The following is a 14,970-nucleotide window of genomic DNA, read 5'->3' as shown; positions in this document are numbered from 1 at the left end:
AATACTATAAAAATAACACTTATCAAAATTCTCCAAACTTAAACCACTGCTTGTCCTCAAGCAACAAAACTAAAAACAAAAGAAAAACACAAACTAAACAAACTAGCAAAGTTAGCTTAATATGGTTAGGAACAATTATTTATAATTTCAAAAATATAAAAAATTATTAACATGAGAACAAATCAAGTGTTTCTGATATGTGCATAAATTGTCACTTTTATTCTTAATATTTTTGGTTTTTTTGAGTTTTTTTTAATCTTAAATCAGTTGGTTGAACAATTTTTATCAATTAGACATGATCTAAGTTATTTTTTTTGAATAATACCATTTAATTGAGGAATTTTTAGTATTGTTAATATTTTGACCATTGTTTGCTTCTTCAGGCATAATTGAATGTATAGATGTTCAAATTGATTGATTTGTGATTCATTGGAAAGATAGAAAGGAGCTCTATAAATTTCTAAGAGGAGGCAAGATTCAATTCAGCCTTGAAACTCATCAAAAAGAGCTCTGGATCTAGAAAGAATGTCATGAATGAACATGCATGAAGGGGTTTTATTTTTTAAGACATATCTAGAGCTCCAAGAGTCAAAATCAGCTTAGCCAAGGCCCATTTGAATCTTAGAAGATGGCCTTACAGTTGCTATGAAGACAACTAAATGAAGTGAGGTCGTTTTGATTGTCAAAAACGCCATAAAAGATTACGTTTTGATTAGAAATATTTGCTTCAACCTAATTTGGTTTTTAGGTCATATCTTCTGCTGTGAGTGTCTGTTTTGGCCAAGCCTTAGTTTGTTAGAAAGGCGAGAAGGAGATCTGCAAGTTTGTTGAAGAAGTCAGAATCAGATTCGAAAAGGAAGTTGCTGAAAAATGGGAGAGAAATCAAAACAATAAAGATTTCTGTTGACTGTTTTTCAAGTTCCCAAGTGATTAGAGATTCTTTGGGTCTTTTGAGAGGCTATATATAGTTGCGATTCTGGAGTAGCAGGGAGGCACGTTTTTCTTCCCATATAGTTCACCATCTAATTTGTGATTTTATTTCGTATTCTTTTGTTTTAGTGATTGAAAGCCATGAATATGAGTGACTAATTTCTTAGTTCAGTTCAAGGCATTCAATTTTCATACGTATAATTGTGAGACCTATTCTTAATTTAAATAATTGTTCTTTGAATATCTGTTGTTTTCTTGCAATTAAGGTGTTAATTCTATTAGTTAATTATTTGGTAGGATTAAGTGCTATTTCATCTTCATAATCTGTAATTGTTATGAAAGATTGAGTGTTAGTAGGAATTAGGTTTTATTGATTATGGTCCAAGTTTTTGGTAATAATCTAAAGAAATAATAGGGTTGAATTAAATAATTTATGCTTTTTAAATTATTGTTCAAATTCAACTACTTCCTGTCCTTAATGCTTTTATTAGATTGAAAAGGATTGCTTAATACCTGCTCATTTAATAATTAGCGTTAATAAGGGTGCTGGGCTCAAATTAACTGTAATAGGGAAGTCAGAGAATTTATCATGCTTGTTGGTAAGTTTCAGTTAAGTATTCAAAGAGTAATTCATTCAAAATTTGTCTGTGAGCATTTATACATTGGATTATAAATTGCCTTGAATTGAATGTTTATTAGATTGAGTTCCAATATAAGTTTCATTGTCAGTTTTATTTTGATTTCTTTAAGTGAATTTTCAAAAGCCAACCCCCCTTCTTCTCTTTACAAAATATCACAAAATTTAAGATTTCAGTCTTTAGGGTTCGACCTAAATTCACCACTTCTACAATTAAAATTCAGTAATTAATTTTTGGTGGAATCGACAACCATCAAAATTTTGGCGCCGTTGCCGGGGACTGAAAGATTATTATATGTTGTGTTTTTATTTTGTTAAAATAGTGTTCTTACCTTTGTGTAGTGTTGTTGTTTCAGGTTTGTGGTAAAATTTATAGAATTGAAGGAGAATTGAAGTCATTTGGTTTATGACAAGAAGTTCTCAATCTGGTAAAATTCTTTTTGATCCTGAAGTAGAAAAAACAGCTAAACGTTTGAGGAAATTAGCTAAACAAGCTAAATAAGCTAATTTGAGTCAAGCCTCATCTGAATGGACGATTATTGATAGTTCAAACAATTCTCTGAAGGAATCAATTTCAGATTCAGATTCTGGAATTGATACCATGGCTGTCAGAACCTTGAAAGAATTGTCTACACCTGATCTAAATCAGCAACCTTTGTGTATTCAATTTTCTACTTTACATGTTGCTTTTGAATTAAAATATGGACTAATCCATTTGTTGCCTAAGTTCCATGGTCTTTCAGGAGAAGTTCCACATAAGCATTTAAAAGAGTTTCACGTGGTGTGTTCCAACATGAAACCTCAGGGAGTTTCAGAGGAGCAAATTAAGCTTCGAGGTTTTCCTTTCTCATTGGAAGACAAAGCTAAGGATTGGTTGTATTACCTTCCTTCCGGATCTATCAACTCATGGAATGAGATGAAGCGAATGTTTCTAGAGAAGCATTTTCCTGCTTCAAGGGCTACCAACATAAGAAAATAAATTTGTGGCATTCGACAATACAATGAAGAGAGTTTGTATGAGTATTGGGAACGGTTCAAAAAGCTTTATGCAAGCTGCCCTCATCATCAAATTAGTGAGCAACTTTTGATCCAATATTTCTATGAAGGACTTCTACCAATGGACCGTAGCATGATAGATGCTGCTAGTGGAGGGGCTTTGGTTGACAAAACACTGGAAGATGCAGGAGGCTGATTGCTAACATGGCAACAAATTCTCAACAGTTTGGAATGAGAATGGATCACACACCTAGAAAGGTTAATGAGGTAAGTACATCTAATCTTGAGAGACAAATTTCTGATTTAACTTCTTTAGTGAGACAATTGGTTGTAGGGAATATTCAAACTGTTAAGGCATGTGGAATTTGTTCTGCTTCGTGTCATGCTACTGATATGTGTCCTACACTCCAAGAGGATGAATTAGTGCAGCATGCCAACGCAGTAGGTAATTTTGGACAACAACAACGCAGGTATGATCCCTATTCTAACTCTTATAATCCAGGATGGCGAGACCATCCAAATTTGAGCTATGGGAATCAACCCGTACAAAATCGATACCAGCAGCAAAGACCACAAGTAACTCAATTGCCTTCCTCTTCCCAAAATCAAGGTATGTCACTTGATGAAATTGTTAAAGCTTTAGCTAATAGTACACAACAATTTCAACAAGAGACTAGGAATAGCATTCAGAACATAGAGAAGCAAATTGGTCAGTTAGCTTCATCTGTGGGTAAACTTGAAGCTCAAGGTTCGGGTAAGCTTCCATCACAAGCAGTGATAAACCCTAGAGAAAATGGAAGTGCTATACTTTTATGAAGTGGGAAAAAAGTTGATAATCAAGTTGTACATGAGTCAAGGAAAAAGAAGCAGCAGGGTACAAAGGATTGTGGGGTTTTTGAAGTTGAGGTAAATTCTAAACTTATAGTTAATGATGCTAATAATTATGTTCCTCCATTTCCTAGTAGGTTGGCCGAGACAAAGAAAGAAAAACAAGAACAAGAGATTTTGGAGACTTTCAGAAAAGTAGAGGTTAATATACCTTTACTTGAGGCGATCAAACAAATCCCCAAGCATGCAAAATTCCTTAAAGAATTGTGTACTACAAGGCGCAAGTTGAGGAATAATGAAAAAGTTAGTGTTGGGGAAAATGTGTCAGCATTTATTCAACGGAAATTATCCCCTAAGTGTAAGGATCCAGGTTCGTTTTCTATCCCATGTAGAATAGGTGATTCTAAATTTGAATGAGCAATGGCAGATTTAGGAGCATCTATTAATGTTATGTCATATTCAGTTTTTCAAACTTTAAATTTGAACACTTTGAAGGAAACCAGTGTTGTTATTCAATTGGCTGATCATTCTAATGCTTACCCTATGGGAGTAGTGGGGGATGTTTTGGTGCAGGTTGGACAATTAATTTTTCCAGCAGATTTTTACGTTTTAGATATGGGGGATGCTGTTCCCACATCAAATTCTGCTTTGATTTTATTCGGAAGACATTTCCTAAAAACTGCCAAAACAAAGATTAATGTGGATGGTGGCACTTTAACCATGGAGTTTGATGGAGAAGTTGTTAAATTTAATATTTTTGAGGCAATGAAGCATCTTGCTGATAATCATTCTATTTTTTCTATTGAAGTAATTGATACATTTGTGCAGGACGTCTTTGAGTTAAGCAATGAGGATGAGTTAGAAGTGGTGACTAGTCAAGGAATTCATGAAGATAGTACCAATCAGCCATTAAGTGTAGAGGTTCAAGATGCAGTAATGGCATTACAGTCATTACCATTAGTTCCAAAAAGGGATGGAGTTTCTAAGATTGATTTACCTCATCACACAAAACTATTGCCTTCTATTTTAGATGCACCATTTCTTAAACTCAAACCGTTGCCTAAGCATTTGAAGTATATTTACTTGGGAGATAAAAAGACACTTCCAGTTTCATTTCAAGTAAGTTAACAAAGATTTAAGAAGAAAGATTGATAAGAGTTTTGAGGATGCACAAAGAAGCTATTGGTTGGACATTAGCTGACATCAAAGGCATAAGTCCAGCGGTGTGTATGCATAGGATTTTGTTAGAAGATGATGCTAAACCAAGTAGAGAGGCTCAAAGGAGGTTGAACCCACAAATGATGGAAGTTGTGAAGAAGGAAATCTTGAAGCTATTAGATGCTGGGGTGATTTACCCAATTTCAGATAGTAAATGGGTAAGTCTGATTCAAGTTGTGCTAAAGAAATCAGGTGTCACTATTGTAGCAAATCAAGATAATGAGCTTGTTCCAACAAGGATTCAAAGTGGATGGCGTATGTGCATAGATTACCACAAGTTAAATTCTTCAACAAGGAAGGACCACTTTCCATTGCCATTCATTGATCAAATGCTTGAGCGGTTAGCAGGTAAGTTTTATTTCTGTTTTCTTGATGGCTTTTCGGGATATAATCAAGTTGTGATAGCACCAGAGGACCAAGAGAAGACTACCTTCACTTGTCCTTTTGGAACTTTTGTGTTTAGAAGAATGCCATTCCGACTTTGTAATGCACCTGCAACATTTCAGAGATGTATGGTTAGCATATTCTCAGATTTTATTGATAATTGCATTGAGGTGTTCATGGATGATTTTACTGTGTATGGAGATTCATTTGATGCATGTTTGCATAATTTATCTTCTGTTCTTGAGAGATGCATTGAAAAAAATCTTGTTTTGAATTATGAAAAGTGTCATTTTATGGTAGAACAAGGAATTGTTTTGGGGCATGTTGTTTCTAATAGGGGTATTGAGGTAGATAAGTCAAAGATTGATTTAATTGTGAATTTACCTTACCCCACAACTGTGAGGGAATTTCACTCTTTTCTTGGTCATGTAGGTTTCTACTGAAGATTTATCAAGGATTTTTCTAAGATAGCAATACCTTTATCTAGGCTCTTGCAACAAGATGTTAAATTTGAGTTTGGTGAAGAATGCAAGGAGGCTTTTGACAAGCTAGAGTTAATATTGTCATCACCTCCTATTATTCAGGCTCCTAACTGGACTAAACCATTTGAAATAATGTGTGATTGAAGTAATTATGCAGTGGGAGCTGTCTTAGGGCAGCGTGTGGAAAAGCATTTTCATGTGATTTATTATGCATCTAGGACATTAAATTTAGCACAGCACAATTATTCCATGACTGAAAAAGAGTTTTTAGCTATTTTTTTTGCTTTAGATAAATTTCGGTCATATTTGCTTGGTTCTAAAGTGATTGTGTTTTCTGATCATGCAGCTTTAAAGTTTCTCTTAGCAAATAAGGAAGCAAAGCCAAGGTTAATTAGATGGATTCTTCTTTTTGCAAGAATTTGATCTTCAAATTAAAGATAAGAAAGGTGCTGAAAATTTAGTAGCGGATCATTTAAGCAGGTTAGTAACACAAGAGGATTCAATTCCTTTGCAGGAATTATTTCAAATTAAAGATGAGCATCTTTTTGAACTACAAGGTATGATCCCTTGGTACACTGATTTGGTAAATTATTTGGTTACTAATACTATGCCTTCTGATTTGAATATAGCTAAAAAGGAAAAATTGAAAAGTGAGTCTAGATATTATGTATAGGATGAACCATATTTGTGGAAATTATATTCTGACCAAATTATTAGGAGGTGTGTTCCTGATATGAGATTAAGTCAATTCTGGTTTTTTGTCATTCATTTGCATGTGGAGACCATTTTGGACTTAAGAGAACAGGTAGGAAGATATTGGATTGTGGTTTTTATTGGCCTACCATATTTCGTGATGCTTATATTTTCTGCAAAAATTGTGAACAATGTTAAAGAAGAGGAAGTATATCTCGTAGAAATGAAATGATTCAAACCCCAATACTTGTATGTGAGATTTTTTATGTGTGGGGTATTGATTTCATGGGTCCATTTCCTTCTTCTTTTGGTTTTACTTATATATTGCTTGCTGTTGATTATGTTTCTAAATGGATGGAAGCTAAAGCCACCAAAACTGATGATTCTAAAGTTGTTGTAGATTTTATCAAGTCAAACATTTTTAGTAGATTTGGAATTCCAAGAGCTTTAATTAGTGATAGAGGCACTCATTTTTGTAATAGAGCTGTTGAGGCATTATTAAAGAAATATGGTGTTTTTCATAAAGTGTTTATAACTTATCATCCTCAAACAAGCGGGCAGGCTGAGGTATCTAATAGAGAGGTGAATTCTATCCTAGAGAAGACAATGAAGCCGAATAGAAAGGATTGGAGCCTTATATTTGATGATGCTTTGTGGGCTTATAGGACAGCCTATAAGACACCCATAGGTATGTCCCCTTACAGGCTTGTTTTTGGTAAGATGTGTCACATTCTGGTTGAGATAGAACATACGGCTTATTGGGCTGTTAGACATTGTAATTTGGACCTAGATACTGCTAGTGTGGAAAGGAAGTTATAATTGCAGGAATTAGAGGAAATTCGGCTTGACGCTTATGAGAATTCTAGGATCTATAAGGAAAAGACAAAGGCATTTCATGATAAACTCATTGTGGGTCCTGTATGTGTATGGCTCAACCCAAGAGGGGGGGTGAATTGGGTTTTCTAAAAATATTTTAGAATTTAAAAACAGAATATCAAATTCTAAGTGCAGCGGAAAAATAAAGAACTTGTGAGAATAGATTATGGATTAGAACTTCCTCATAATGTTCTATTTATAAAGAATAGAAAGACTATGCAAAGTGCAGCTATTAATTAGAATTGCAGCTATTAATTAGAATTGCTTCACAATGTCTTGTTCAATATTAGAACTTCTTTATGATGGAAAGCTATTGTATTTAGAACTTCCTCATAAAGTATAGAAAATCATATAAGACTGTGTGAGAGACAGTTATTGAAATTAGAACTGCTTCACAGAGCCTTAACCAGATTTAGAAAACAGATTAGAAACCCAAGTAGTGAAATATACTGTAAATAGAAGAACTGTTTAGAACTTGGCATATTCACTTATTAGAATTCTAGAGTTCTAATATTCAGAGAAGATAAGACTTATTTCAGTTTTAGAACATCAAATCATTAACAACTTTAGCATTTCTAAAATATAAACAAGAGTGTAAGTAAAGCAGTATCAAGTGAAACTTCAGAAATTAAAAAGATCAACACAGTGATTTATAGTGGTTTGGCACTAACTCGCCTACATCCACTCCCCAAGACTCATCTTGAGATCCTCAACTATGTTATCTCTTTTCATGGGTAAGAGACAAATCAACAGTACAAGGCAATAGATCAACACCTAAATCTACCTTTTATCCCATTAGATTTTCCAAAGGTTCTAGTTAACCTCAACCCTTTCTGTTTTTGGCAGAGTACAGAAACTCAATTCAAGACATTAAATCTCTCTCATGGAGAAGGTCGCTTGATAACCTCTTTCACAATAGATTCTCACCTAAGCTATTACACAAATGTTTATCAAATAAAACCTATCTGCTATAGATTACAAAATCTAAATAGACAGACAGAAATGCACATATAAGCACAGGAAAAACAGTTTATCAGATTAGAAAATCGTTTAGAACACAGAATCGTTTTTCAAAAGTAATTATAAAATTCTTTTCTCTTTAAAGATAAAAACGTGAAGTGTAAAGATGAAAAGAAAAATGGGGGTAGAGAGTAAGTTTTGAGAGATAAAGGATGTGATCAATAGGTGAATACTCTTAAAACGAAAACTCTTTCTTCCTCATAGTTCAAAGCATGGAAGCTCCTTTTTATAGGGAGATATGTAACTCTCGCTTTTGGAAGGAGAATATTTCATTTTGAAATCAGAATATCTTCTTTCCTTATTTAGAAGATATGAAAATCTTAGTTATCAAAAGTTTATTTTATCGTTTTGGTAAGAGAATAGAAAACGATCTTTCTTCCCTTAAACATAAAGATTTTCCGAAAGCATTTTATTTGGGAAAGTATTTTTCGAAGAGATACTACTTACTATAAACGAAAAGATACAATCTTCCTTCGTTTTAGGTAAGAGAATAAATAAAAATCCTTTAGATCTTCAAAGATAATTTCCGAAAAAGAAGACATATGATTTATTACCAAAATCGTTAGAGACATAATCTCTTTAATTTTAGGTAATTAAATCATTTTGATTTTTAAATATTTTCAAAAATAAAATTTTTGACGAAAGAATTTATTTTGAAGAATCTAATTTCCGAAAAATATTTTTGATAAGAGTAAATTAGTTTATGTGCTTATAGATGAATTTTCTCTCTATCCTACAATGTATCCTAAAAACCTAACCACTAGGGTCTTCGGATATCTTCACACACAATGTAGGACTTGCCTTGTTCGTTTTCTTTCCATAATAATTCTGCATAAAATAATATTAGCACGAATAATAAAATTTAAATTTATTTATTTTGTTTTAATCATCAAAATTTCGAGATTAGTATTTGACACTTGAGCCAACACTCATATTAGGGAGCAGTTTGTGGTTGGGCAAAAAGTTTTATTGTATAATTCTAGATTGAAATTAATGCTAGGTAAGTTGCGTTCTCATTGGATTGGACCGTTTATTGTTACTAGTGTGTTTTATTATGGTTTTGTTGAAATTCAAAGTTTAGGAACTAACAAGGTGTTCAAAGTCAACTGTCAGAGACTCAAGCCATTTTATGAGGGGTTTCAGGAGCATTCATTGGAGGAAATCAAATTGAGTGATCCATTTTATTTGGATTGAAGAAGCTTTGTTATGACTCTGTCCAGCTAACGACGATAAACAAAACCGCTGCTTGGGAGGCAACCTTTGGTGGCTAGCTGCCACAATAAAATTTGTTTTATTCTTCCTCTGATTTTATTTTGTTTACTGTCAAATTTTTATTTATTTATTTGTTTGTTTATTTATTTATTGGGGACAATAAATGAACTAAGTGTGGGGAAGGGAATTAGAGTTTGAAAGCTGAGATTTGGTGCTAAAATTCATTTTAAATGACAGATTAAGTGGCCGGATGGGTAAAATTTAAAGAATTTTTATCTTGACTTAGAGCAGTCCTTTGAGAAATTGAAAGACTTTCTTGATTTGTTTAGAAAAGTTAAGTTGAGTAGCTGGTTTCTCTTGTGCATCTAGAATAACTTGTTGAATACATTGATTCTTTTTGGTATAAGGTTTGAGGCTTGACCTAATGATGGAGCAACTAAAGAATTGCATGAACATAACTCATAGCCATTGCTTTTAGAATTCTTGTATAAACTGCTTAGGCATGGAGATGAGCGTTGTGTGTGTGTTTAAATGAAAAAGAAAAGAAAAAAGAAAAAAAAAACAGCAATTAAATAAAGACTTGAGCAGTTGAGTTACTCCATTGTCCAGTAATGGATAAAGAATAGTGTTAGTCTAGCCACTTGAGTTTGTTCCTTTCTAAGTAGCCGGGTACGAGTATCACCAATATGCGTCCTCGCGCTGAACGGATAATGGCAAACTCAGGCATTCAATAAATGCTCAAGCAACTAATAAAAAAAAAGTTTAGCTTATTAAATTTTGTGTGGTTGCGATGAATTTTAGTGACCTGGCAGATTATCAAATAATTCTTCAAGCAATGGTTTAATTGATATGAAACTTAAATTGCATGCTTTAAATCACAATATTCGAGCCTTGTTTTTTATGTTAGAAAGAATTTTAAATTCAATTCTTTATTCTCTATGGACTTTAGATATGCTTATTCAATTTAACTTTACTTTGCAATTAGGAGAGTTTTTCTTAAAATGTTCTTTTGAGGATTGTGAAGAGTTGGATGAATTTTCTTTTGGAGCATGTTGATAAGTTGAGTTATGCTTGAGGACAAGCATGGATTAAGTGTGGGGAATTCGATATGTGCATAAATTGTCACTTTTATTCTTAATATTTTTGGTATTTTTGAGTTGTTTTCAAGCTTAAATTAGTTGGTTGAACAATTTTTATCAATTAGACATGATCTAAGTTGTTTTTTTGAATAATACCATTTAATTGAGGAATTTTCAGCATTGTTAATATTTTGACCATTGTTTGCTTCTTCAGGCATAACTGAATGTATAGATGTTCAAATTGATTGATTTGTGATTTGTTGGAAAGATAGAAAGGAGCTCTACAAATTTCTAAGATGAGGCAAGATTCAATTTAGCCTTGAAATTCATCAAAAAAAGAGCTCTGAATCTAGAACGAATGTCATGAATGAACATGCATGAAGGGGTTTTATTGTTTAAGACATATCTGGAGCTCCAAGAGTCAAAATCAGCTCGGTCTAGGCCCATTTGAATCTTGGAAGATGGCTCTGCAGTTGCTGTGAAGACAACTAAATGAAGTGAGGTCATTTTGATTGTCAAAAACGCCATAAAAGATTACATTTTGAGCAGAAATATCTCCTTCAACCTAATTTGGTTTGTAGGTCATATCTTCTGCTGTGAGTGTCCATTTTCAAGCCTTAGTTCGTTAGAAAGGTGAGAAGGAGATCTGCAAGTTTGTTGAAGAAGTCAGAATCAGATTCAAAAAGGAAGTTGCTGAAAAATGGGAGAGAAATCAGAACAATAAAGATTTCTGTTGACTGTTTTTAAAGTTCCCAAGTGATTAGAGATTCTTTGGGTCTTTTGAGAGGCTATATATAGTTGCGATTTTGGAGCAACAGGGAGGCACGTTTTTCTTCCTACATAGTTCACCATCTAATTTGAGATTTTGTTTCATATTCTTTTGTTTTAGTGATTGAAAGCCATGAATATGAGTGACTAGTTCAGTTCAAGGCATTCAATTTCCATATGTATAATTATGAGACCTGTTCTTCATTTAAATGGTCTTTGAATATCTGTTGTTTCTTGCAATTAAGGTGTTAATTCTATTGGGTGATTTGCTAAAAAGGCCTATTAGTTAATTATTTGGTAGGATTAAGTGCTATTTCATCTTCATAATTCGTAATTGTTGTGAAAGATTGAGTGTTAGTAGCAATTAGGTTTTACTGATTATGTTCCAAGTTTTCAGTAGTAATATAAAGAAACAGTAGGGTTGAATTAAATAATTTATGCTTTTTAAATTATTGTTCAAATTTAACTACTTCCTGTCCTTAATGCTTTTATTAGATTGAAAATGATTGCTTAATACCTGCTCATTTAATAATTAGAGTTAATAAGGGTGTTGGGCTCAAATTAATTGTAATAGGGAAGTCGGGGAATTTATCATGCTTGTTGGTAAGTTTCAGTTAAGTATTCAAAGAGTAATTCATTCAAAATTTGTTTGTGATCATTTACACATTGGATTCTAAATTGCCTTGAATTGAATGTTTATTAGATTGAGTTCCAATTTAAGTTTGATAGTGAGTTTTATTTTGATTTCTATAAGTGAATTTTCAAAAGCCAACCCCTCTTTTTCACTTTACAAAATATCACAAAATTTAAGATTTCAGTCTCTAGAGTTCGACCTGAATTCACCACTTCTGCAATTAAAATTCAGTTATTAATTTTCGGTGGAATCGACAACCATCAGTTTCCTATGCTAATTATATTCTAGCAAAAATTCAATTCTTAACAAAACATATTCCTTAAATTATACATAAGTTAATAAGATTTTCAACACCAATAATTGGTCAAATTATGACAAATAAAAATATGAATTTTCACAAAAAATATTAACCTTTAAATAAGATAAACTTCAACATTCCCATAGGCAAAATTAGTCATCCCTTCTCCACAATTTAAATGCAATACTTTTAGAAAAATCAAAAGGTCTTTGATTAAGGTAGTAATGGAGTTTTAGTGTTATAATTTAGCTAAACAAAGAAAAATGATGAAAAGATAGATGAAAAGTACAAAGAATGCATAATCTCAAGATTTTCATTACATCAAAAACATATATTTTTATTTGTAAAGGGAAATTAACTTGAAGTTCCTCACTAGCTCAAAATTAAAGATACTTTGGCAAGGTCTCTTCATAATACTTTGATAATTTCTTTTTTGCTTCGATTCCCCAAACTTGAATTTTTGATTGGTTGCTTTTTCATTGCGATGTTTCTCTTTGAATTTGCTAATTTCTTCACTTGCTAGTATTAATGAAATATTCTCCCTTTTATTCTCTTGCTATATTTTAATAAAATCAAATCCTTAAATTATACATTATTTTACTGAAAATAAGAATTTAAATTGGTTTAATGGTTAGGCTTAATATGGGTAAACGAGAAAAATTTTGGTTATAGACTTCAAATTGGTTGCAAAGGTTAAAATTCAACTTAGGGTGATCTAGGCTAAAATATGAAGTTCAATAAAGAATGCCTAAATCATCTCTTTCTAATGTGAGCATTTCAAAAATTTTACCTCAAAAGAAATTCGAATTTATTGTAGGACTGCCAAGGTTAAATAAATTTTGATTAAAACATACCTATATACCATAAAAAATCACAAATATTGGTGTTATGACCTTAAAAATAAATCGTTAAACTAAAGAATCATGTTATGTCAAAAATTAAAATTTAAGCTCAAAGCAACTAGTTTCGAACAACAACTAAATTCATTACAAGTTAATAAATTACTATAATTCCCAAGCTTGCTTATAATTGTTCCAACCATATCAAGCTAATTGAAACAAACAAAACAAAATAAAAAAAATTAAAAATTCAACTAAAATTTTCCTTCCCCCAACTTACTTTAGCACGTTGTCCCTAATGTGTGCAAAAATAAAATCTATTCCCCAGACTTATCATATATTATCAAAACAAGGTGTAAAAGTAAAATAGAGTCGAGAACACCTTACCACCGTTGTATTGAGAATTGATACAATATATACAAGAAAACCAAGTGCATTAGTTCCAATAGCTAAATTCTGAAATAGGGAAGAAGAAAACTACATGATACAATAAAATACTAAAAAAGTAAAGAAAAAATACTAAACAAAAACTAAATAAATAATAAATAAATAAAATTACCAAAAAAATTGAAAATTCCTGAGAAAAGAGAGAACACGGTCAGGAGAGTGAAAGCATGGTCAGCTTGTGCTTGCTACTGTTGACGCGTAATTTTATGCCCCCACCTGACCCGATGATGATATGAGGACAATGGATAAGGTTTCACGATCAACCAGAAGTGTTTGAACCAAAATCTGAATCAAACCGACCCAAAGGAGCCTGGCCCGCGTTAGGGTTGCGTCACGCAGCTACTACCTGCGTGACGGCACTCTTAGTTGCGTCACGCAACTCTAACAAGGCTGACACCTCTGGCGCGCGCCCGTGCAATGACCTGCACTGTTTATATGGATACGCGGCAACTGTACGAAAAGCAAGTCGCGTCACGCAGCTTACGGGTGCGTCACGCAGCTTACGGGTGCGTCACGCAGCTACTACCTGCGTGACGCGACTATCCTCTTTTGCCCTAGCCATATAAATACAACATTTTGCAGCAAAAATGGGACTTTTGACATTTTTGCTCTCATTTCCTCTAAGGAATACAACTTTCCAAGTTTAAGTTTCTGGATTAACGACTAGAGCTCTTGCTCAAGAACTCAACTGAGTAAACTTGAGGAAGATCAAGTCATATATATTTAGACTTAAAATGAAAAAAAAAAAAAAACACAAAATATAAGAAGAGGAAAAAGAAAACGATTTATTTTGTGAAAAACTTGGTGACCACATTTCTGGGATCGTGAAACATTGTCTCTAAACCAATCTCAGTATATGCAATCCTCGAATCTGAGGGCAAGGTAACTAATCTAACTTTTCTTTTTCATTTCTAATATTTTATCTCTTAAAAATCTCATTTTCATATTGTTTAGTTGATCTGTTATTGATAAAACGTAAGTTTGCCCACTGTTGAACTCTTCTGGGTTGATTTTAATCATTTTTGACAAAAAGAACACGTAAAAAAGAGTAGTTTGAAAGGTAGTTGCGGACCAGAGCAGCCGCGTCACGCAGCTACTACCTGCGTGACGCGACTGTTCATGTCCAAAAGCTCTTAGCCTGGATTGGACCACCTGCGTGACGCAGCTGTTCGCGTACTCAAGCTTATATTTTGTTTTATACTTGTATTTAATGTTTCGTTGTAAATAAATAATCAATATGTCTGAGTATCTTAAATAAGTCACGAACAGTTCTGTCACGTAGCTAGGAGTTCCGTCACGCGACTGTTCTTCATAGAACAGTGGCGTGACGCAACTGTTCTAGTCTTCAGGACCATAACCAGAGTTCCGGCACGCGACTATTCCTCATAGAACACCTGCGTGACGCAACTATTACAAACCCCAGAATAAAAGATAAGAGCTGCGCCACGCGACTGTCTTCCAATTCTAGATTATTTTGATTATTTTGCCTTAATTTCATTTCATTAAATAGATTCTTAATCTTAATCCAGAAAAATGATCAATAATGGGCAAATTGAGTTTTAATCAAACCAAGTCAATTAATCTGTTGTGATTATGGTATTTTGAGATTTAATATTTGTTATTTCCTTT

At 33.1% G+C, this 14,970-nt stretch overlaps 1 protein-coding gene and 1 non-coding gene across 2 annotated transcripts; one reads left to right on the top strand and one right to left on the bottom strand.

Annotated features, from left to right (window-relative positions):
* Positions 1-2,531: 2,531 nt before the first annotated feature.
* Positions 2,532-2,638, bottom strand: LOC149492723 (small nucleolar RNA R71). Its single transcript, XR_016319013.1, has one exon. It is a non-coding gene; the product is annotated as a small nucleolar RNA R71 (small nucleolar RNA).
* Positions 2,639-2,767: 129 nt separating this feature from the next.
* LOC149492722 (uncharacterized) lies at positions 2,768-4,519 on the top strand. The gene is made up of 3 exons (XM_089715934.1): positions 2,768-3,317; positions 3,405-3,761; positions 3,819-4,519. Exons 1-3 carry the CDS (start codon positions 2,768-2,770, stop codon positions 4,517-4,519), a joined length of 1,608 nt encoding a protein of 535 aa, XP_089572060.1.
* The last annotated feature ends 10,451 nt before the right edge of the window (positions 4,520-14,970 follow it).

This window comes from Jatropha curcas, chromosome 11 (genome assembly GCF_041381405.1).
Source record: "Jatropha curcas cultivar XTBG-Jc1 chromosome 11, XTBG_Jcur_1.0, whole genome shotgun sequence".
In the NCBI taxonomy this organism is placed as follows: domain Eukaryota; kingdom Viridiplantae; phylum Streptophyta; class Magnoliopsida; order Malpighiales; family Euphorbiaceae; genus Jatropha; species Jatropha curcas.
This window is presented reverse-complemented; position numbering and strand designations above follow the sequence as displayed.